Source organism: Crocodylus porosus, unplaced genomic scaffold, assembly GCF_001723895.1.
Source record: "Crocodylus porosus isolate Cpor-Errol unplaced genomic scaffold, CroPor_comp1, whole genome shotgun sequence".
Lineage (NCBI taxonomy): Eukaryota > Metazoa > Chordata > Crocodylia > Crocodylidae > Crocodylus > Crocodylus porosus.
The window spans coordinates 37,262,206-37,286,258 of record NW_017728907.1 but is presented as its reverse complement, the minus strand read 5'-3'; the positions used below and the strand labels follow the sequence as shown (position 1 = coordinate 37,286,258).

The window sequence follows — 24,053 nt, the reverse complement described above, 5'->3', positions numbered from 1 at the left end:
ATTGAAAGGAGAATACAGGAGATACAGTTTGCCCTTTATTATAAGAGTCTTTGATGTGAATCTTGTCATCTTTACGGTTTATTGTATTTTGTGTATCGCTCAAACCTAGCACAGATTTGGTGCAGCCTACTGCTCTGGTAAAACAGCTGGAGAAGGCAGGGCAGGCAGCAGAGAACGTAGGAAGCTCATTGAGCATGGGGCGGGGGCAGTGTATGCTGACCACCGTCAGCGGAGAATGCAGGGATGAGAGGAAGGGAAAGCTTACTTTTTTGGGCAGTTGGCTCTGCTCCAGCAGCAGCAGCAGCCGCCCTGTGGCTGGGCTCCCTGAGAGCCTCCCCTGGTGCCCTGTTCACTCCTTTCCCCCAGTACGTACGTGTTGGGCACATGGCCGTGACACAGACTCTACAGTGGTGGGAGGGAAGCCACTTTCTGGTCTCTCCGCTCACCCACCCTGCCCTCCAGATACGCTGTTTAAGGCCAACGAAGTGCTGCCCAGCTGCTGTAGCCAGGCAGGGCTGCTCCCACCATGGCAAAGCCTGCCTTTTGTGGAGTGGGGGTGATTGCTGGTACTCCCTTTTAGTCAGCACTCAGGGCTAGGGGCCCTGCTGACCCTGCCCTAGTTATGTTACTGCAGAGTAGCACCTTAAAGGCTAACTGGTTCAGAGAGGCATATGGTTTCATAGACAGTATGCTCCATAGCATGTGACAGAGTGGATCATTGCCTGTGAAAGTTCTCTCTGAACCAGTTAATCCTTAAAGTGCTGCCCTGCTCTGCCTTTTGCTTGACTTCAGACTAACATGACTTAACTACCTCTCTACCCAGGTAAACCATGTGAGCGATGACTCATACCCATGAACTTCCTCTAATCTACCCTGCTGACTTGCATCAGAATAGCTACATCAGAATGTAAAATGTATCCCTGTGAGACTTCCAAGAACATAATGGAACTGGAAATGTTTTCATGACTTAATCTGTAATTGTTTTGTACCGTAAACACTCCAGTAAATTATACATGAGAAGCAGAATCAGCTAGAGAAGTGAAAGCAAGTCTGTCTTGTTCTACTTCCCAAGCTGACTAGAATGAAAAATTAAATGACAAAGTGTTTTACATTACTTCATTCATTATTAGGATTTGTGTAAAATGGTAAAAGTGCCAACTATCCTTGATATTGGCTGAACAGTGTAATAGAATGGATCCCTGCATGTAACTTCCAGTGACGCAATACAGTATAATCTACCAGCAGCAACTCAGAATATCCTGTTTCCAGCAGTTCTTCATTCTTTAAATTTCCTTTTTTCATTTTGGGGAGGGGGAGAGGGGCATGATATAAAGAGCTTTGCAGAATCTTCTTCATGTCCCCTGATGTGAGGTTTTACAATCCAGGAGTGAGGGTTTTTGAAGTTTGGTGGTCCTTCAGAGAGATTGTCTAGCCACTTCTCTTATGTGCCAGTGGAGTTTGATTTCCTGTAGTACAGCAGCAACAGAGAAGCAACAGGTCAAAGTATTTAGCAGCTTTTAAAAGGTACATTTGGAAGCCTATAGGCTACCAGGGAAGACATGGGAAAGATATCACAGCTACCAGGCAGGTAGCTGTGTTGTACAGTAGTTTCTGAGCCTACTACACCTTCATATTAAAGCTGGATTGAAACCAGCTGTAGAGTTGTCACACATTGTCAAGCACTATCTTTATAGCTGGTTGGCTCTTTTTATAGTTGGTTAGTGGGTTTTTTTGTGTGATAATTACTTTGTACTTGTGGCTTATCTACATTTATTTTGTGATTAACCAGTTAGTCGTGTGATGCATATAACATGTAGCAGGGGGTGTACACGGCTGCCCTGCAGAGTATATTAGATTAGTTAAACTTGAAGTAACAAAGGCAAGGAAGGATGACTGAGAAGTCCCCATCCAGAATGAATGTTTAAAGCCTCCTAGCTTATGAAAATGTTGAAAAATTGACCTAAGTACATCTTGTTTCATGGTCTTCAGTTGAATCTAGCCAGACCCAAATGTTTAGTATCTGGTCAATAAAAATGATGACATACATTCTCTGTTAAATAAGCTAATACTCTCACCATCTCTTCTTGCTGCTAGGCACTGTCAATTCAGCCCTGACTAAAATTTAATACACATGATAAATTGATTCTCACCCCAATCTCATTCAGATAATGAAGGTTATTTAGCACATTTGCCTTGAACAATCAGTTTGCTTGAGAGTTCCTTTGTTAATAATTGAATTTGTATGTAAAAAGTTTTTATTCAGTAATAAAGGTCAGTTGAAATTAGGGTTAGTCCAACACTAGGAGTGACTTGCTAGTAGTGTATATTAATGCAGGCAAAGTCCTCCTACCGATGACACAGCTTTGACCAGCAACACTGCTTTTTCCAGCCTAGCTTAGTTCCAGTTCCTCCCTGAATGAAATGAACAAAACTAGCAAGAGTGCATTTGTAGTATGTCAACAAAGAAGGCTTTTGATGATACAGCTGTATAGATTGCAGGTCTCATCATCATACTGGCAGGTTTTCTGGTAAAGCGTTTATACTATAAGCTGTTTCTAGTCCTACTTTTCCCCCCGTATCATAACAGCTGTACTCCAAGGGATGTTAAATTACTTTTCCCCCCAGTAAACGATGGAGTTAAATTGTAGTCCTTGTACTATTGTCCTAACTTATAAGCTTCTTAGGGATCTGATTCCCTAGCTAGACTCCTCCGTCTGAAAATGCCCAATCAGAAAGAAACTGTCAAATGATGAACATATGACCTTGAACAATCCAATATTCTTTTAAGAAGGGCTGGCAAAGACATTACATTAGTGTAGTTGCTCTTGTTTGGTCCCCAGCTCTGAAACGTTGTAACCAAGACCAAACTAAATTTCAGACTAGCACTTAGGGTTTAGAAGGCTGGGATTTAAAGCCCTTTGGGATAGGGATGAGATCTGTAGGTCAGGGCTGAGGAGTAGCAGGGTGATCTTATGCCCTTTCCCTCAGGATACAAAAAGTGATTTATACTCCTTTCTGAAAATGGAGTACGCAAAATTTCCATACACCAAAATCAATTTAATTGTAAGATAACTAGTTTTTTTACATGCCATTTGAAATGAATAATACGTGGGTTTCATTAAGTAGTGTTTTACAGTAGCACACTGAGCTTGCTATCTTCTGATTTACGTGCATTTTAAATGTAATTTTCTTTTCAGGAATGTTAGTAAGTCGTGTCTTGAAACTGCGTAAGTACGCGTAACTTCTCGGAAACATACTAAAATATAATTTTAGCAAATATAAAGGTTAGCATTTCATTATTGTAAACTTGTAGTATGAGCCATGTATGCTGGTGTTATTTATGCTGATTTGTGTATTTTATGCTAATATAGCTGTTTTTAATCACAATAGTTTACAGAAGAAAAACTTGGCCAAGCAGAGAAGACAGAGCTAGATGCTCACTTGGAGAACCTTCTCAGTAAAGCAGAATGTACAAAATTGTGGACAGAAAGAATTCTAAAACAGACAGAGGTGTTACTGCAGCCAAATCCGAGTAAGTAGGACTTTAGATTTTATTTTGTTATTTTAGCATTAACAAGTGTAATTGGATAGCAGTTTGAATTGCTGATATGTATTAAGATAAGTCAATTGGAGTTCATTATTCTCTCTCTGGCAGACAAGGTTCTTTGGGTCTGATATCTTTTATTAGATCAACTTAAATAGCTGGAGAAAAATTTTTAGCAAGCTTTCCGGTTGAAAAAACCATTCTGAGGCTGAGGAGCCTCTGCAGTTGGTACGTGCTCTTTCCGGATGGAATGAATAGTAAAGATACCCTCATGTGCCTCAAAACTCGGCATGTCCCAATCTCTTGTCACAATGGTCCTAATAGTAACTCCCTTGATGAGCAGATTCCACCATAGTTTTGGGCATTACAGGTATCTTTGGCTTGAGTAAAAGAAGCATTGCTGCAGAGCAAATGGGAAGGTCAGGAGGAAGGAAGAGTAAGTGAGGTTCAGAGAGAGAGTATAAGCAATCAGCTTAACTATAAAAGTTATTTATTGCCAGGTATATGAACTTACGATGATACCTATAGTAATAGCCATCCAAGAGAGACAAATAGAACATAGTTGCAATAGAACATAGTTTCAGTTAGGTATTTGGGGAAGTCTAGCTCAAGTTTGATCAACAGAAGTCAGGTTTAGAAAGCTGTGCCTGGAGTAAGAAAGCAAAAGTCAAGTTCCTGGAGTCAGAGAGAGAGAGAGAAGGAAAAAAAAGAGTTGTGGGGCTCGCCACTCAGTGAAGCTTGAACCAGTCGAGGTTCCCAGGTGTTTGTTGGAGCTCGCAGAAAGGCAGAGAGCCCTCAGCACAATTAATGGAGGGATTCCAGGCAGAAAAGGAGTGGAACTGGCATAGCTTTTGGATCCAAGTACCATGACAGAAACTTGAGCTTGGGTAGGGGTTTTTGTAGAGAACTAACAGTGGCTTAAGGGAGAACACTAGCTTTGTTTATGAGTAAACAATGGGCCTGATAGGAACTGATCACTCCTGGCTATGGGTGGTATTACTCTGGGGGAGCTCACAATACAGACAGGCAAATTCAGTGTTTTGGGTACCAGTAAAGGAATCATTACAAGAATTGGTCTGATAAATGCTGAGCTGGATGTGTGTAGATGTGGGTTGAGTAGCATTTGGAGCAGGGATTCCCCCATCATGCAGTGCTCCCGTGCTTCACTGGTCCCAGAGTTCAGTGCGGTCCCTGCCTTGGAATCTCTGTTCTCCATCCTGAATGCTAATGAAGGTGCTTTCCTGTCCCATCTCCCATGTCAATAAGACCGGGGAGTTGCTTCACTCCTATCACCCTTGTCTGGACGGCTTTAGGTGCGATCCCACTGCATCTTCCTTGTCTTTTGTAAGTCCTTCCTCTAATCAGTTCTTGTTCAGGCAGGGCGGGGGGGCGGTGAGCCCTTTGTGAATCAGACAGTCTGCATACTGTGCCAGGGGTCTCCAAGAACACAGAGCTGAGAGGTAACAAAGGCTATGGGAAACATAAGATATGTGTGTTGTCTCAACCGAAAGAGCAACAAGGCTGACAAGTCACGCTTGACTAGTAAAACCCTAGCATCAAATATTCAAATACTTCCTTAAAGTGAAACAACTTAGAATATTCTGTGAGCAGAATGAGACTGAAATAAATTAAGCTACTCAGTGAAAATTATTGGATTGGCTCAAAATTGTAACCCTCCTATCCTACTCAGTTTCAAGCTTGAATGACTTCTGAATTGGTCTTCTTTTCTAAACTCTATATACATACAATTTGTTTTACTTCCTCTTCTAGATTTGTTAGAATGTGGATGGAAGGGGGTACTATCTAATCATGGTCTTGCTTCTAAAGCACCTCTCCCTGTGAGTATGCAGTGCCACAAGTACAACTAATGCAAGAGGATATCTTTGATCTTTTGGGGCTTGTAAAATCAGCTTTGATTATTTGATTGTTTAGGAGTATATCATTCTCAAACCAAAGAGGCGTTCTTAAAGAATAAGAAAAGGTACAAGCTTCTGGGTTGCAGGAAGCTTCAGTTAAGCATCTTAGACTTAAGACTTAAGAATCTAGAATTGGGAGACCAGATCATATTGTGCTAAAAGATGTGATTTTTGACATAACCTGCTCCTAACACTTCCTTTACAAAAGGAGCTGATTGTTTTGGTTAGAAAAAAATACTCTTTTGCTATACCGAAAGCTGACTTTGAGAAAAACTCTTTCCAAATAATAATGAAGTTCACTGTCTTCAAAACATTAAACCTAAAAACACAACTTATTTCCCCTGGAATGTGTGAAGAACAGAGGTTAAGAAGATACAAAATTAGGAATCTATGTTAAGGATAGAATGTACTCCTGCAGTAAATCTAAAGTAGTTGATAGCCAGATACAAGAGAGAGACATTCCAAATTGTGCATATGGTTTGTTAAAAGGCCCTCTGTATATTGTTTGGGAGCATGTACATTCATGTGGGGGGAAGCTTTAATATGTAAAGCTGTAGCACTGCTCTCTGGGACAACTTTTCAAGTGTAGTAGCAGTAGTGAATTGGCTACTTTGTAGTGTCATGCTTCCTTAGATGGACCAAAAAGCTTAAACAGATGTTTGAGCCAGGGTTATTGGGTCTGCTTTCACTTCTCTGTCTGTAGCCAGGATTACAAAGAGCCTTGTTACTAATATAAGAATATATGAGAGAGGGACTGTAAATCAAGAGCCCATGTGGCATGTCTGTCTCTGTCGTTTCCATCTGTCTTGCTTACAGTTGGAATAAGAATGTTGGGAAGAAGTAAGCAATCACATATGAGAAATAAGTATGTAACAAAGAAACAGTAATTATCCTAAGTCCCTCTTTTCCCCTGCCCCCTTTCCAGTAAAAAAGACTGCTTAATAGGACAGACTTAAAGAATAAGCATAACAGCATCTCTGTAAGTCCTGCTTCTAGTTGTCGTACACAAGAGACAGAAATGTATAACAACAGGCCTATGAAACTAAAGTAACATCACCCAAAAGAAATGACTAAGACCGAGGGCTTAATAGGAAAAGGTACCAACTGGAGATTACAGTTGGAGGAGCCCATGCATGTTGCTAGTTAGTTTAGCTGACGGCTATTAAATATCAAAGATAAACAACTTCCAAACTGAGCGTAGGGGTGTTGGTTGTAGCTGTTTTGGTCTAAGGACATAGGCAGACAAGGTTCTTTAGGTAAATGGGATCTCTTTTTTTAGACCAACTAAATAGTTGGAGAAGTTGTTCTTTGCAACCTTTCGGGGACTAACGCCCGTTTTCAGGGCTAGGGAAAGGCAGTAGTTGTTTTTTACAGAACAATGGCAGACTCTCCCTATGCCTGAAGAAGGGTGTTTGGGCCCAAAAGCTTGCAAAGAACAATTTTTCCAACTATGTAGCTGGTTTAATAAAAGATATAACATTTATCCAAAGCACCGTGTCTGCAAACTGAGCCTAGAACATTTGTGGCCAAGCTTCTTGGCTGGCAGGCCCAAGTTATCCCCCACAGGTTTTTCTGATAGTTCTTTCCTTTTTTTGCTTTTTATGGAGCTGCTGTAATAGGAAGTAACACTGCATCAGCTTCTGCAACCCCTTCTGAGTCCAGTCAGGTCATTGTTTTTGCAGATATACCAGGGGAAGCTAGAGCTAAGTGGTTACTTGTATTTCACACCAAGTCTAAGATTCAGCTCTATTCTACAAACTTGTAAACCAAGAAATACATGTCTCATGACCTGTTCAAATGATTTCCTTTGTGATTCTAGTTATAAATCACAAAATTAAGTGTTTGAACATCTACAACGTGAAAGAATATTAAAAAGAAAAATGCATCACAAGCTCATAATAACATTCATATGGGACTTCAATAATGCATATAAATTTAAATTCTAATCGGTAGGCCAAGTGCCATTTGGCTAATTAAATGATTTGTAATAGCACTAAATTCTGAAACACTAACTATAGAAGTTAGCAATCACCCTAAGACAGGGGTTTTCAACCTTTCTTGGTCTCTGTACCCCTGGCAGCCAGTTGAGAAGCGGGGTGTCCCTCAGCAGCTAGTTGATGGCAGCCAGGCTGGTGGGGGGTGGTCCCCCGGCAGCCAATCGATGAGCGGGGGGTCCCCTGCAAGCCTGTAATGGCAAAACTGGAAGTGTTGGCAGTGGAGGCGCCAGCAGCGCACAGCACCAACAAAAAAAAAAGGCACCGGAAGCGCGTGGCGGAACAAAGTACTGGCAGCCCTGCGCCACTGCCCTGTACCCCCTGGGGCCTTCCCAAGTACCCCCAGAGGAATGTGTACACCTGGTTGACAACCCCTGTCTTTAAAAACTTTAATATCAGTCTGGATTATTTAGTCACTTGGCCAGTTTTTGGAAAATCTAACCAACTAAGAACTTATTCTGGTTTAGCCCACCCAGAGTACCAGCAGTCTTGCAGGACAGAGGAAAGAGAGTTAAACATATTCTTGGTTACTTAAAAACACATCAAGCGGAAAATGGACATTAAATCTGATACTGAAGTTCAAGTTTGTATTATGCCTTGATTTTTACGGAAATGTTTAAAGAGAATCTTGAGTTGTAACTCCACGCTGGTGAAATGGTAGTAGATAAATGGAGTAAAAAAGATAGTGAATGGGTGGCAATCTTACAGCTTTTCTGCGGAAAAGTTACCCATATTTTCTCATATACAACACAGCCCAGAATATAATATACACCTTGTTTTTTTGAAAGACAGCATAAAGGAGAAAATATTTTTCCTGAGTTACAGCTGCCCAGAGCAGGGACAAAGCCTAATCTTCAGCGGTCTCGCCCACCCTTTCCTGCTTAACTGAAACTCTAGCTATATTGAGATAGTCCTCCTTGGGTGAATCTAGGATTTTGAAATGGGCTAAAGAGTCTCCAGGTCTGTGAAAGAGGAGGAGGGAGACCAGATCAGCTAGCAGATAAGATAGCCCTAAGAAAGGTTAGCTTTATTAGTGTAACATAAAGACCATTAAAAAGGAAAGATGTTAGTTAACACTTTTGGAGTCAAGGACAATGATCCATTAAAGCAACTGGCTCCCTCAGCTGCCTCAATAGTAATGCCACAACTGCTGCACTTTACAGCAGGAAGCAAAGCAGGTGCTTCTATCCCAGGCTGAAAATCAGCTAACATGCTTAATATATGCACCCTTATTTTGGGTTTCTGATTTTGCAGGAAAAGGTGTATGTTTATATATGAGAGAATACAGTAATTTTGAAGAGTCTAATGTTCAGTTAAAATCTAATCTGGAGATACTCAGTGTACAAATTAACTATTCTTCATCCACAGTAAATCAAACTCTTCAACACTTCCTACATAAATGCTTTACTTGGTACCCAGAAGATTTTTTGGCCTATTTTCTAAAATCAGAGTGCATTTGATTTACTTTTTATAATATCAGTAAAAGCCTCCTGTAGACATGTGCTCAATTTTGAAGTAATCATGAACATGTATATAAACATGGAAAATAGAAATTGGTATTAAAAATCATTTTTGTTCAGGAAAGTACACTTAATTTCCTCATAAACATGAGACGGACTGTATTAAACAAGCCCATGACATTTACACCTTCTTTAGCTCTGTAGAAAGATAACTTGACTTACTTTTGATGGTTTCAAACTGCAAAATGTTAGATTCTTTACTCTGAGCAAGTCGGAATAGAGGGAGCTGTTTCAAACCCATCTATAATGAAAAGCAGAAAAGTGTACTACTTACCCTGGAATTTTTTAAACCACAGATCTAAAAAAGAAACAACTCTCCGGAGTTAGCAGGCCTTCTCCCTGGAGCTGGTTCTCTCTCTTGCTAGATTGTAAAATCTTTGCTTCTCTTACTATGGAGAATGATCAAAGTCATTTTTGCCTGTAGAGAAGAATCCTGTGATTGTTCCCTGTGAGTTAACAGAATGATTTTCTTTGGATGAAATCAGATGAGGCTGTGCAGATGCATTAAAGGTGGAGGAGGTAGCTCAAGTTTTGCTTAAGGGACAACTTAGTCTGCAGTATCAACTCTGTTACATACATTTTATTGTATTTACTCATATACCACCCCCTAAAATTGGGACATGTGTCTTAAGTGGAGAGGTTGACTTTTCCACAGGAATGGAAGCATAGAGACACTGGAATGGCTACCAGGGGCTATGCTGCTCTTTCGGCCAGCAGGCAGCAGGGGCAAGGTCCACTCTTTAGCATCTGAGCTGGAGTTTGAACCCTCTTACACCCTCTGCTAAATTGATGGTAGCTTTTGACTGAGCAACCAGAAGACCAAAAACTATAGCTTTTGTCTGAGCAGTTAGGGGAGGGGGAAGTGAGCTGAAGATGAGGCTCTGTCCCTGCTTCATGAAATTAGCTTTTGGCCATGACTCTAGAAGGATTTTTTTTCATTGTACCTTCCTAGGACAACTTGTATGTCTTTAGTTGGGGGCATGTGGTATGTGAGGAAATGCAATGATTGATTTAACTTCATGATTTTGAAAAAATCCCATTTTGCATTTTCTTAAGTAGCCATTTAGAAACATTTATAAACCGAGTATGTAGATGAAGAAAAACATGAACACATCTGTCTTGGTGATTTATCACTTTATCCAAGTACTTAACACTTTAATGTTAAGTGAATGATTTGGTAAATTATGATCCTGTTTGTAAATTCATTCTAATACTGCTCTTGGTCTACAGTAATGTATTTCTGAAACTTTTTTTAGATGCTAGAATAGAAGAATTTGTCTATGAAAAGTTGGACCGCAAAGCACCAAGTCGTATGAATAATCCAGAATTACTGGGCCAATATATGATAGATGCTGGGAATGAATTTGGCCCAGGGACAGCATATGGTAAGAAGATGGCTCTTGTGTCATAAACCAAATGCACAGCCTTGTGCAAGAAAATACCCAATGTAGAGTAAGAGACATTTTCTATTCCTTCTAATAAACATGTGCAAAAGTTGTCAATTTTTTAACAGTTTGACATTTTTCAAAAACATCTGAGTTCTTAACCCAGACTGAGGGTAAATTCCATTACAACAGCTGTTGGAGCCACAATTCCACCTTTTTGTGGATACATAACTTTTTACTGCCTGAACTGTTAGCTCTAGAATTTGGTCTCTCTATGAATCTTTAGCTGTAAGGGTAAAGTGTAGTTACTTTCTAATGCGTGGATAAAATATTTTATTTGATAAAATATTTATTTTACTGCCTTTCACATGTTCTGCAAAGTAGGAGTTCTTATAAAAAAGACAACCTTGATTTAAATCTCACTGGAATTTCACAGTAACTTTCCTAAAATCAAATTGAACCTTTCTGCAAAAGGCTAGCTCTCTAATGTATGTCTTTTATAATTAATAACTTTCTCCCACTCTGCAAGTGCTTACCTGTGCAGCATTGCTACATTAGTTATTAAAGTTGGATCTCTGAAAATATTCGAAGTACAGGTTTTGCATTACCTGCGACTCTAAAACAACTCTTTAAACTGGCGTAACGGTTACTTTTAACCAACCAAAAATGCATAAATATATAGTTGCCAGGGTGCACAAATTACAAAGCCTGGTAGTTGTCATTTCAGAACACAACGAGATGAAGCAAGTAAATGGCAGGGGGAGAGGAACCCTGTTTTGTGAGGAATGAATTCTTTGTCTCAGAGTAGTAATTTCCTCAGAAAGGAAAGAACAACACATAAGCTTCCAAAATAAAAGTGTCTTGGCAAAAAGTAAGACAACCATTACTAATTTTGTGGGGGGGGTTTTGTTTTTGTTTTATTTGTTGTTTTACATTACGGAAGTGACAAACCAGCTGCAAATGCCTGATCATCTCATCTTTTCCCATATTAATAAGGTCCAAAGTTTGCTGGTCTTCATCCTTTTCAAAAATAAGTCATTCAAACTAATGTATCTAATTCTTTACAGGCAGATGTTGCCCTCTTACTTTACAGCTTGCTGTAATGCTTTTAAATCGGGAAAGTATAATTGGCATATTATATTGTGTTATCTGCTCTTAAGCGAGTGTTACTATATGAGTGTTGAATATGCTGAAAAGTTAATGAAGGTGGGAAACAGGTGTTGATCAACACTCATGGGAAAGTTGCATGTACCGTAAGAGTGTATAAAACAAATTGGGAATGGTAAGAAGGGAAGGATAATGAAGACTTTATTACAGGATATTTTAACAAAATTCTAATTTAATTACGTTGTTGGACTAAATTAAGCTTCTGTAACAGTTGTTGTCAGGCTTAATAATAATCTTCAATTAAAGTACAATTCTAAATTGTCTTCTAAACTAGATTGTATTTAGAATTTAAAAGCTTTCCAACAGTTGACTTGACCAGTAAGTAAAAATTTAAAGTGCTTGAGTACTCCATCAGACTTTGCAGGGGACTGCTTTTGGATTAAACTATAACACTGAGAAGTGAATGAAACAGATACTTAAGATAGGACTGCTGTAGATAGCTAGGTACTATCACCATAATTTTGCTAACTATTCACATTTAAAATCTAACAATGAATATGGTTTTTATGGTTCATCATCACTAACCCTGCCAAAGAAACAAATGAAAGACATCAAGGATGCCTACCCCACTCAAAACACTTACAGCTGACTAACTACTTTATAGTGTGCGCCCAGGACCACTGCAACATCTATATAACCAGAACCATGACCAGCACAACTGCTGGATGGATCATTGTTTGATACGTTCTGTCATGTCTATATGTATTACCCTAAAATGACATAAGAAGCAACCAAGAGGCTCAAATATCAAACACCAGTACTTGAAAGAGCCTACTAATGGTGATAATCTCCAGCAGTGCCTCAGTGAGAAACTACCTGACGTCCCTCATGATCTTGACAGTAATGATCAGTGGAATAGCCTCAAGAAAGACATCTTGAGGCATTTGAAGAATAGCCAGGCTTCTCCACAAAGAAACATCAAGAGTGGTTAGATGAGAATGACAGGAAAGTTCAAATTCCCATGAGAGCCTTCAAAGCTTTTCAGAATGACATCAATTTCAAACAGAAGCAATATATTTATGGACACATTTAAAATTGAGAACCAGAAGACAATTCAAGAGCATGAGGAAAAAGTGGAAGGACAAAGCAAAAAATATTTTTTGACTGTGCTGACAGCAATAACCTAGGTAGTTTCTTCAGCACAACCAAAGCCATCTATGTGCCAAGCACACAAGGAGCCATCCCTCCGAGGTCCAGGAATGGAAGAATATAACTTAAACACAGCTTCACTATCAGCGCACAGTGGAAGGATTACTTCCAAGAGCTCCTCAAGAGAGGTTCTAATGTTGAATACAATCCCATCAAAGCCATTCTATAACGTTAAGGACAACCTTGCAGATTCATCAATCTTTCAAGAGGCCTTGAAGGCTATTAAACAGATAAAGAACAACAAAGCATGTGGTCCTGATGAAATGCCAGCTGGAATTTGTGTGATTTGGAAAAAAAACTCTGTCTCACCAACTGTACATCATTGTTCTGAAAAACTGGAAACATAAAGAGATTCCCAGTGACTTGAGATGCCAGAATCACTACCATATTTGAAAAAGGAGATACTTGCTGCAATCCTGTCTATTGTGGTATTGCATTCCTGTCCATAGCTGGGAGGGACCTTACCGGTGTTCTTTTCAGTAGACTTACTTTGCTTGCAGAGGAGATTTTACTGAAGTCCCAACGTGGTTTCAGACCGCTCAGTGGTACAGTAGATACGGTCTTTGTTCCTAGATGGCTGCAGAAGAAGTGTTGCGAGCAACACTGAGATCTTTATATCGGCTTCATTGGCCTGACTGAGGCCTCTGATTCAATCAACAGAGAGATTCTGTGAAAGATCCTGATGAGATTTGTATGCCCGCCAAGAGTTGTTACTGTCATCCGACTTCTTCATGACAACATGACAGTAACTGTCCTAAGCAATGTCTCAGAAACAGACCTCTTCACTAGTAAAGCAAACACTCTGTATTGCAGCTATTCCAGGTCTCGTTGCTTATGGACTTCCATCTGGAGTAAACATCCAGTACCATATAGATAGAAATCTTTAACGTTGATGGGTTACATTCCAAATCCAAGATAACCAACACCTCCATTACTGATCTTCAGTATGCTGATGATTGTGCAGTGTGTGCGTACTCAACTGAAGAGCTCCAGGTCACTCTTGATTGCTTCTGTGAAGCATACGAAAAGTTGGGCTCACTGTCCGTGTCATCAAAACAAAGAGACTTTTACCAACCTACTCTGAACCAGCCAGCTGCTCCTCATATTACAATTGTAGGGCAATTCTTCAGGAACTTTGAGCATTTCCATTACCTGGGAAGCCACTTTGGCTAAAACATAAACGTAGACAGTGTTCAACATTGGATGCCTTTAGAAGTCTCCAGAATCCTGTCTTGGATGATAATGACATCAGGACCTAAACCAAACTTCTTGTGTGCCTGGCTGTTGTCATCCCTACCCTGTGTATGGTATGATACTTGGATGACATATCAGAAACCCCTAAAAGCTTTGGAACATTACCATCAGTAATGTCTTTGGAAAAACTTACATAATAATTGGAAGGACAGGCGAATGAATGCCAGCATTCTGGCTCATGTAAACAACACCAGCATTGGAGCTGTGTTTGTATAGCAGCAGCTCCAGTGGACAGGACATATCATAAGGAAGCCTGACAGTATGCTTCTGAAACAGGCCCTATACTCCCAACTCACAGATGGTCATTGCTCAAGAGGCATGCAAAAGAAGAGATTTAAGGACACCTTCAAGGACAGTCTGAAGAAATGTGATATCAACATGTGATATAAACCTGGGAGACTCAAGCACTGAATTGTTCCTGGTGGCACCATGATATATGGCAAAGTATCAGTTGTTTTGGTTAGACTCTCTTCACTATGCAGGCAGATAAATGAAAGCATCTCAAAGGAAAAGAGCTACAACCTGATATCACCAGGATAGTTTGGGAAATAAGGGTCATATCTGCCACATCTGCAGCTAAATATGCAGCTCTTGGATCCACCCCGTCAGTCATGTACAGACTCACTGATCAAACTTCCCTATATACTGGAAAACTGTTACCCTTGTGTCATGTGACTGATGATGATGAACTAGTCCCATTTAAGACCTAACAATGAATATGTCTTTTACTTACTTTAAAGTAAATGTAACTGGAAAGTAACTGTTCGTACTTCATAAAATACTGTTCCTTTTGGTTACTGGTTAGTTTTCAAACTTCTGGCTTAAGTTCCTGTTCTTAGGAGCCTGTTTGTTAACCACATACAGGAACAACTGGACAACAGATATCTCTTTTTATTTTTCAGGAAATGCACTCATCAAATGTGGGGAAACACAAAAGCGAATTGGGACTGCAGACAGAGAACTAATACAAACATCTGCTATAAACTTTCTCACTCCACTAAGAAATTTTATTGAAGGGGACTACAAAACAATTGCTGTAAGTTGAGAAATGTGCTTCCTTTTATATATCTCAATATTTCTCAATATAAATACTTAAGTGGAAATGGGGATAGTTAAATTTCAGCTTTGGGCACTTGAAGCTTTTAAAAACATGAGTATATTTTAAAGCAGACTTAAAAAAGCAAGCAAAACAGTGTTTTATAAAAGCAAATATGTTGTGAACACCTGCCACATTCACTAAGTTTAAAAGTTCAGTTTTATGTGGTACATTAGGAATACAGTCTCAAGTAAGTGGCTTAGCAATGCTTGGGTATTGCAGACTCATAATTACCCTGATTATGTAACCTAACTGATTTTCCTAAACTTATAGAAAGAAAGAAAGCTACTGCAAAACAAGAGACTAGATTTGGATGCAGCGAAAACCAGACTGAAGAAGGCAAAGGTTGCAGAAGCTAGAGCTGCAGTAAGTAGACTATTGTTAATATTTGGAAAAAAAAGTACACATAGGCTTGCCTTAACTCTCCAAAAACAGACCTTTCTCATCCTATATTAACTGATTGGGCACATCTAGACAAGATGTTTACTGCAAAATAGACTTATTAGCTGCGCAGTAAACATCTTGGCATGTACACATGCCCCTGTTAGGCTGGGGTAAACTGATTTACTCTGCAACAAGATATTACTTGTAAATACAAAGTACAGCCTGGCAGCCTGACACCCCCCTGGCTCACTGCCAGCCGGGGCTGCTGTGATCCAGCTCAACATGCTGCGCTCTTGGGCACATACTCAAACAGCAGTAAACTCTGGAGTTTATTGCTTTGTATTAATTGCATGTGTAGATGCATCTAGTATGTAGTTTTGTTTTGTTTTGGTTTTCACTTGGCCAGAAATGCCTAAGTGGCACATGATGGAGGAAAATGGAACAGTGCTAACTGGTGTTTAAATTTATTCCCTAACTTTTTTTCACAATGCAACTTGACAGACATTTGTATAGCATCTCTTCTATCCTAAAGCATTTTATTGTAACACCTTTTGAATACAAAGAATTGTGAATGAACTTCTTCACATAGTACTGTTAAGGGTGTTGGTGGTGGTTTTGGGGTTCCAAACTTCAAGAATAGCTTGTATTGTGGTTGCTTTTTGTGGGAGTATAGATTTTGTGGGAGTATAAACAGATCAGTTGCAAGTGAGAGTGAACCATTAGGTGAAACTGTGATGTATGTTAAACTACATGCAGTACCACATTTCCATATTGTCTTGTTCTTTGCTGTGTTTTGTTAGAATCTTGCATAACTTCAGAAAAAATATGAAAATCATTTTTGTACCTTCTTTTTTTAAAATACAAATGGCTTGCTACTGTAAGTCTGGCAGTATATTCGTCGCGCTACATAGCTCAAGGACTGGCCACTTTTAGAACAGTTGCTTTGGAAAACTTTAGCGTAGTTATTACTTTGAGTTATACTGGGATTTGCTTACACTCATTAGTTTTCTCCCCATCAGAAAAAACTAGGTATTAGCTGACTTCACGTAGGAGATCGAGTTACTTTGCAGTTGCTGCTTCACAGCCACTCTTACAAAAATCTACTTACCCTTTAAACATTTCACTACCAAATGGTGTGTAGTGCTGGTGGATCATGCCACTTAACATCTTAACTGTGTTATCATTTCTACCTGTACTTCAATTCTAATCCTGTGTCTAGCGGCTGTGTCAAACCAGTAAATATTAGTGCTCAAAATGAAGAAAGGGTTTGGGTTTTAAGCTGAGACCAGAGGTTCTCAACTTCATTAGATTCAAGGCACCCTTCAAAAATGCCAGGTCTTTGTTTTCAGTTGTTTTTTTGACTATGGAAAAATAAAAGAGAAATTCTTAGATTGCAAAGAGCTTGGAAAGACCATGCTGAGTTAAAACGTTTTTGATGCTCTAGATTTTGATTTGAAATTCCTTGGTTTTTCTTACGAACCATGTAGGTGTTTGCACATCTAGCAGTGTTAGAATTGTGCCACCCCACAGCACTTGTAAGGGTCTTGCAGCACCCCAGGATGTTACTACATAACCCTGGGTGAGACTCACTGGTATAGACATAAGGGGCGTGTCCACGCATGCAGTCACGTGTGCTTGTAGCAATTCAAGTAGAAGCGGCAAAAAATCGAGCTGGGGATTTTTGCCTCAGTGCACATGCCTGGAAATGGACTTTGGTGTGGAGCAAGTTGTGGTACTTGGGGCAAAATGACCTGCCCAGTTCCTCCCAGATCTGCAAGCAGGGGGAGCTAGAGCCTGGGGCCAGCAGTATAAAAGCCTGCCCTGGTGAGCAGCTAAGGGCTACTTACCCTCAGGAGCTTCTGAGGCCCAGCCAGTTGGTGTCCAGGGGTACTACCCCTTGTGCCAGCTGGACTACTAAAGCAGCCCTTACCTAGAGTGGCCCCTGTCCCCTCTACCCACTGTAGCAGTCTGGCAGTGGAGGTTGCTGCCTGTCTGTAACACCTGCGACAGCATCCACCCCCTTTGACCTGTGGCCCTGTGGCTGCATGCCTGCCAGACCTGGATGGGATGCCCCTGTTCTGCTATCTGGGCAGCTATTGCCCAGAAAATATGCTTCTTCCAGTGGCCTGCTCTGAACAGTCAAAGTGTGTCTTTTTGGGCCCAAATGGCCAACAGGTCAGCCACCTCCTCTGCCCTCCCGCTAGGTCTCCAGTGCTGGCCCTGGCCAGGCTTCTCTGCCTGCGTCTTGCTACTTGTCTAACCAGCAGAGATCCTAGTGTTCCCTGTTTAAAAATTGCAAATTCTGTGGTAAGAAATCCAAATCCTTTCATTAAAATACCCAAAACAGTGTTCTTCTGCTACTAAAACGAAATGCCACTATATATAGAGAGATCAGTTGAGCAATGTTTTATTGATACATTTACAAGTTTAAAGCAATTTGGAAGCCTACCGGTGCCTCAGTTATCAGAATAAAATAAATTCTAAATATCTATACACTTTGGCATTTACTTTTGGCTTTTTGTCATAGAAAAATCAGAGCTGCTCCTATCCCCTTTGCTCACCAGGATGTGCAGCTGATATGCTCACTAATATGCCTTGCCGCTTACTCACAGTGTGTCCCCTGCCCCAGTCTCCTCGCTACTGACTCCCAGGGCCAGGTATCTGGTGAGGGGTTTGTAGGAGTTGCCTGGGGGTGTGGGGTTTGTGGGTGGATTGTGGGGGGACTGTTGATGTGAAGAGATGTATGGTGAGACTGCACAGGAGGGGTGGGTTCCCTGGCCCCCACAGGGTGCAGCCCCCCCCAGCTCATGGACTGCCCCCCCCAACAGGGCCCATAGGCCCCACCCCCCAGGACTACAGCCCACTGCACAGGGACTGCAGGTCCCAGAACCCTTCCCCAGCCCCGGAGGACCCACAGCTCACCAGCAGCAGCAGCAGCCATCAAGGTGCTCGGGGCCTCCTGGCACAGCCCCTCCACGCAGTACAGGGCAGTACGGCTTGGCCCTGGCTGTCTGACACCTGGTGCTGCCTCTGCCACATCGCATGAGTGTGGCCCATCTTGGTATGGCGCCGTAGGTCTTCAGGCAGCGCTGGGCTGCTTGGGCTGTCACCTGGAGCCCCAAACTGCTCGTGGAGACTGCCTGTTGCACCAGGCTGGATCCTGCCTGCATGCATGGGAGCAGCCTGGCCCGAAAGCACGCAGGGCCCTGTCCATGCAGGACCGAGGATGGTGTGGCAGATGGTCCCCACAAGCAGCATGGGGCCCTGGATGACAGCTTGAGTGGCCCAGAACTGCCCTAAGGTGCATGGTGCCACGCTGCACCAGGCTGGGCTTGTGCAGTTTGCTACAAGCACCACCGGGTACCAGGCAGCTGGAGCCAAGCTCTGCTGCTCTGTGCTGCAGGCAGGCTTTGCCAGGAGGACTCTGAGCACCCCAATGGGCTACTGCTGTGGGGGGAGCAGGCGGGGAGGGGACTGTGGTCCATGCAGGGGGAAGTAGGTAGGGTACCCACTCCTCCAGAGCAGCTCTGTCCACACCCACAGCCCCCCACAAGTCCCCCCCCCATGTCCTGCCCTGCTTTTTTCTGTAATTTTTTTGATACCTGGATATCCAGGTATCAAATTTTGAGCCCCTGCTGCAAATATGCAGTACGGGGAATGCTTTTTTGTTCCCAACATGCCTCTTGCCACATCTCAAACTGCTTTAAGATGCGGCAAGAGGCACATGCGGGCTCGTCTGGACGTGCCCAAGGGGTACTTACAGACACGGAAAAAACAAAACGACGGAGCTTTACTTTCAGCTTGGTGCACCCTGGCACCAAGCACAGCACATGCCCAGAAGAGGAATCGAGTTGTTTTGACCCAGCTTGCCTAGCATCTGTATAGCTCAGGTGCTTTAGTGGGGCTTTTTGGCGCTTTTACCTAATAGCTGACTCAATTAGCTATTAGGTAAAAGCGCCCAAAAGCCCTGCTGAAGCATGTGAGCTATACGGATGCTGGGGATCCAGGCCAAACTAATGTGAGTCCTCTTCCAGTAAAACACTGGGTGGGGGAAGGGTTCCATGTCTGTAAACATTTGAAATTTTTTAGGGCACTGCAAAAAAAAGGTTGAAAACCACTGGCCTAAGTAAATTACACTTTCATTTAGGGTTTATAATATTGCCTTCTTTAATGACCTCAAAATCTCTTCATATTTTCTGCAGCATAAAAGGAAATGAAACCAATGCACATAGAATATTGTTATTTTAATCTTTTTCCAGACTAGCAGTGATATATGTCTGATAGCCAAATTACTTAGCTGAGAGCAGTATTTAAAGTGGCTAAACAAAAATGTTTGAATTAAACACGAAATTGTCTAGATCTTTTTGTGTTTTGTTCACAGTCTGTTTAGTTTAATCGTGTAGCGTTCAGTAAACTTATTTTCCAACTGTATTCACAGTGTAACATGGTTTTGTCTTTGTTATCTATGCACCTAAGCAACTAAACACGTCTCAGCCTGAAGAAAATAACATTATGGTAAATGTCTCTTACATGCTCAACTTGCTGCATGTAAAGTGGCTAAAGGTTTGTTGGCCTCCTGTGTTCATTCATTCTCTTACAAAGTGTTTCCTCTTGCTATCTGAGTCATGTGGCTAATTGTCACATAAGCTTTTTGGGTACTTGAATATTCCATTATTTTTGTCTCTATCAAAAACAAACTTATGACCATGTTGTTAAATATTGTTCTATTAGACCAAATACAGTCTATTTTTTCACATCATTGATGTCAGAAAAGCTTAACAGACTCATTTGAAAATATTTTCATTACTTAATTTGAGTTCAGTTGAGTGGCGAAAAAAAATTCCCATTGTGCTCTGTATAGACTGGTATGAATTATGCAACATATCTAAGAATATTATGGAAAACTTCTATACATATTTGTTTAATACAAAAATTAAATATTCTAGTATGGGTGGGCTAATTTGAAACCAAGATAAGATATCTATATTTGTTGCAAGTCCATCGCTTCTTGGCTTTTTGGCTAAGATCAAGTGCATTTCCTATCCTAAAAATTAATATTACTTGCCACAAACAGTTGAGATGCTCATTACAAAATACACACAAGATGCTATGATGGTCCTTCATTTGGGCATTGATTGTGGTCTGTAGCTTAAAACCGATGTTTAGGGATCTGTTACTGAGATAAATCAGAAAGCTAAGAATTTTCTCTCTCATTAAAAAACAAATGATGCCTTGGGTGTTGCTTGTGTATTTCTTAACTATTATCTCTGACAGTAAGACTTTGGTTTTCAGGTTTTCTGACTGCAACATCCTTAACTAAAGAAAAACAGTATTGTAAAACAGCTCTTTTTGCTACTAATTTTTAAAGGTGTTGTTGAGATCTGTAAATGCTGTTTAGTCCATTTGTTCAGTTTAATGGTTGTTCTCGTGGAGGCAGGCAACCAATAATTAAATTAATATAGCAAGAGAAATCACTCCTTTTTGTTGTCTCTATTTAACACAGTGCGTCTAGTAGACTTTCTTTCAGTCAAATGTGAGGCTATTTTAATTGGTTTAGTGTTTTGACCTTAATTACGTTTACTACATTTTAAAAATATTCATTGCTAAACTAACAATCACTCATTTATTCTAAGCTTTATAATTTAGGCTCTTTGATCTATCTATTTTCTAAATAATTAAGTGGTGTTACAATACTTCCATGTTATATGGTAAACCAGTGTTGTTTTTTAACTCTGTTCTCTCTCCATTTAGAGCGATTTATAAAATTATATAGTACTATACAATTGCAGTATTCAAACTGCAATTTTTCTACTGTATTTAAAACAATGCATGCCACATTTAGCATAATTCATACCAAAGACTTTCATATGGCTGCAGTGAGTAGGTTGCCCAATCTTTTAGAGACTTTAAACTTGGGAGAGTGGGGGAAGCATTTTAAAAAAAAGTATGGCTATACTGTGTTAAAACAACACCATGCTGTTCTAAGTGTGTATTTTTTTCTCTAACTTTTAATGCTAACTAGATTTGGGCAGAAGAAGTGACAAAAGTAAGTAAAAAAAAAACAAAACAAAAAAAACCCCTTCAGAAACAGAAGAATTATGAAACAAAATGTGTATGCTAGTGCAGTATAATTAAGACCTTGTATGAAGAGCAGAAACATAAAATACTATTAGTCTGATGCATCAAAATACCATCTCGCCCCTTGCAGAGAATTTCAAAATCCTAATGGTGATGTGTGAGGCACTTGAAAATAAACAGTGTGCTCCACCACAGGAAAACATGTGATCTTCTTGTGACACTGCAGTAGGAAAGGACTACAGGGCTTCTCTTACAAAACTTAACTGCTTGAGACAATGTCTTCTTTGAAGCCAGACTCCCAATAATAAGTTCAAATGTTCTAAAGGATTGTATATTTTTCTCTTGCATGGCAATTCAGAGCCACCACATGCAGCTATTTGCCTCCTAGTGTGCAAGTGCTGAACTGAGAGCAGCTGAAGAAGCAAACTGCACTGGAAAATGGAGAATCAATGCTAGCTTTTTCAGGTTTAGGTGGAAGACAACCTGAATGCAAACTCATGCTGTAAAATGGTGATACATAAGACTACGTGTAGGCTGGAAAGACAATATTTTGAGAGACTCCTCAACTTCAGCCTTTGTGACTGGACATTGTGTCCTATCTCACTTGTTACAGAGCTGTTTTTCCCTCCTTCCCCTATGACATAAGTAAGACAATAAGTTGTGAAATGGTCAGGGTCTCAAATCTGAGAGCTGGGACTAAAATGTAGACATTCTTTGAGTCATGCTGTTTTATTACTATTGAGCTGACAGTTAAACAAGCTGGTCTGTTACAAAAAACTGGGTGAGAGATGCTGGGGTCAGGCTGACTAACAACCAACATTTTTTAAGGAAAAAGTCATTGGCAAACTTTGAGCCCTAGATATTGACAGATTTGTTTTCAAGCCTTAATGCTAACTGAGTTTCCAACCATTTTATCTCTGTTACAACGTTTTTGTTTGTTCTTAGTGTTGTAGGGTAAAATGTGTAAGAAATAATAAACCTAGAAGCCATCCAGTCAGGATATTCAAAGCTACAACTAATGTCTCCTTTCAAAGGTAGACTAATTCATGCAAATACATTCAGGCAAATTGTACTTTGAGATTACAGCTGCGTGTTATTTCTTTAAGCCAGGACAAAGCTTTAAATAAGAGAATCTCTTATTCCTAAGTAAGGTTTTTAATGTTAATTGTCCTGACTACTAAAATGCTGAACTATTTCTGGTTTGAAATTGTCTGCTTTAGCTTCTCACTGTTTGATTTCATTATGCATTTTCTACTTGTTTTAAAATTTAGTTATCAAACGTCTTCCCCATGAAGGTACTCTCTCTCTCTCTCTTTAAAATACTAAATATTGAACTTCATTAGTCTCTTGCTGCAAGACATGTTCTTCCAGGCATTAGAGGCACTTCTTGTCGTTCTACTGCAACCTCTTCAGTTCTGTTTCTTTTGTTGCATGTATGGACTTAAAAATTGGACATTTCTATACTTAGAGAACATTGCTAAAATACAGTGTGTACATTTGGAGCCATTTCAAAATGGCAGCAGATGTTACTTTTCCAACTGTTAGTGTACAAGGTGGGAACTAGGAAGCAGTCTTAAACTTGGAGAAGTTTTGCTACAGCTGTATCATCTCATGCTTGTTCCATTGAACATCGTCTGCCCTTTTGAAACTGCTGCAGCATTCATGTGTTCATACCCAATAGCAGTAGAGAGATACTACCTCTCTAGTCTTACTCTGTCTTGCCTTGTTCTCTGCTTTCTGTGTACTTATTCTCTTGGGTTTACAATTACACTGAGGGCTCATACTTAATAAGTAAGATCTGCAGCATGCCCGTAATCTTATAGATCCTTGTTCTGAACTGAATTGGAGGAGGCATCAGTTTAACAGACCTCAGTGGAAAACACTTATGGGCCACCAACTTCAGGTCCCTTCCGACCCTACAAACTATGAAACTTGTGTGCGACTTGGTGTAGGGTTTTTTAAGCTGCTACTACAGTTAATACCGGACTGGTAGAGAGAGTAGTTTAAACCTAAAATTCCAATGTTTTCTTTTGGCTGCATTAAAAACTGAGGTGGTGAACCTGAAGGTTTTATAGGTTCAGAAGGCCAGCTGTCTATATACAGCTTTTACCAGGAGTATGCCATAATACCAATCTTCAGTTGCCAGCAATGAAAAATGGGTGAGGAAACTAGTTGGAAGACTTAAATTATATAATCACACTTTAATAAGCAGATTAAATTCTTGTTTCCTCAGTTTTTCTTAAATTTGTGACACTGTCTGAAAGTAGTAAATGAGTTAAATCTGTATGTAGTGTGACTTAATTTTGCCATCCCTTGTGAAGGGAGGAAATTGGCTTTATTTGCCCAACTAAACACTTGCCATTGTAGGGTTTCTGTAGAATGCAGATCAGTCACAATTTCCTGTTTTTTATATTATATTTTCTGTGGTCGTAGAGGGAGACCCAGAGTCTACTGCAATTTGAAGTATCAGAAAACTTCACAAATCTCCCTGGAGAACTTGGCATGATGTGGAATCAGGAAATAATACTGGTTGACTCTGAATCTTACCTCCTTCCGAAGCTTCTTA

General features: G+C 40.4%; 1 protein-coding gene across 3 annotated transcripts in view; it reads left to right on the top strand.

Annotated features, from left to right (window-relative positions):
• The first annotated feature begins 3,367 nt into the window (after positions 1–3,367).
• The window catches only part of SH3GLB1 (SH3 domain containing GRB2 like endophilin B1), a 27,182-nt gene continuing 6,496 nt past the window's right edge, over positions 3,368–24,053 (top strand). Inside the window, exons 1-6 of one of the 3 annotated variants that reach the window (XM_019531150.1) lie at positions 3,368–3,532; positions 10,231–10,359; positions 14,832–14,965; positions 15,299–15,391; positions 19,886–19,972; positions 21,432–21,455. In XM_019531150.1, coding sequence (XP_019386695.1) covers positions 10,287–10,359; positions 14,832–14,965; positions 15,299–15,391; positions 19,886–19,972; positions 21,432–21,455 — 411 coding nt within the window. In that variant the 5' untranslated portion in view covers positions 3,368–3,532; positions 10,231–10,286. The remainder of the gene's footprint in view (positions 3,533–10,230; positions 10,360–14,831; positions 14,966–15,298; positions 15,392–19,885; positions 19,973–21,431; positions 21,456–24,053) is intronic. The other 2 variants (XM_019531151.1, XM_019531152.1) reach the window with 2 other exon arrangements.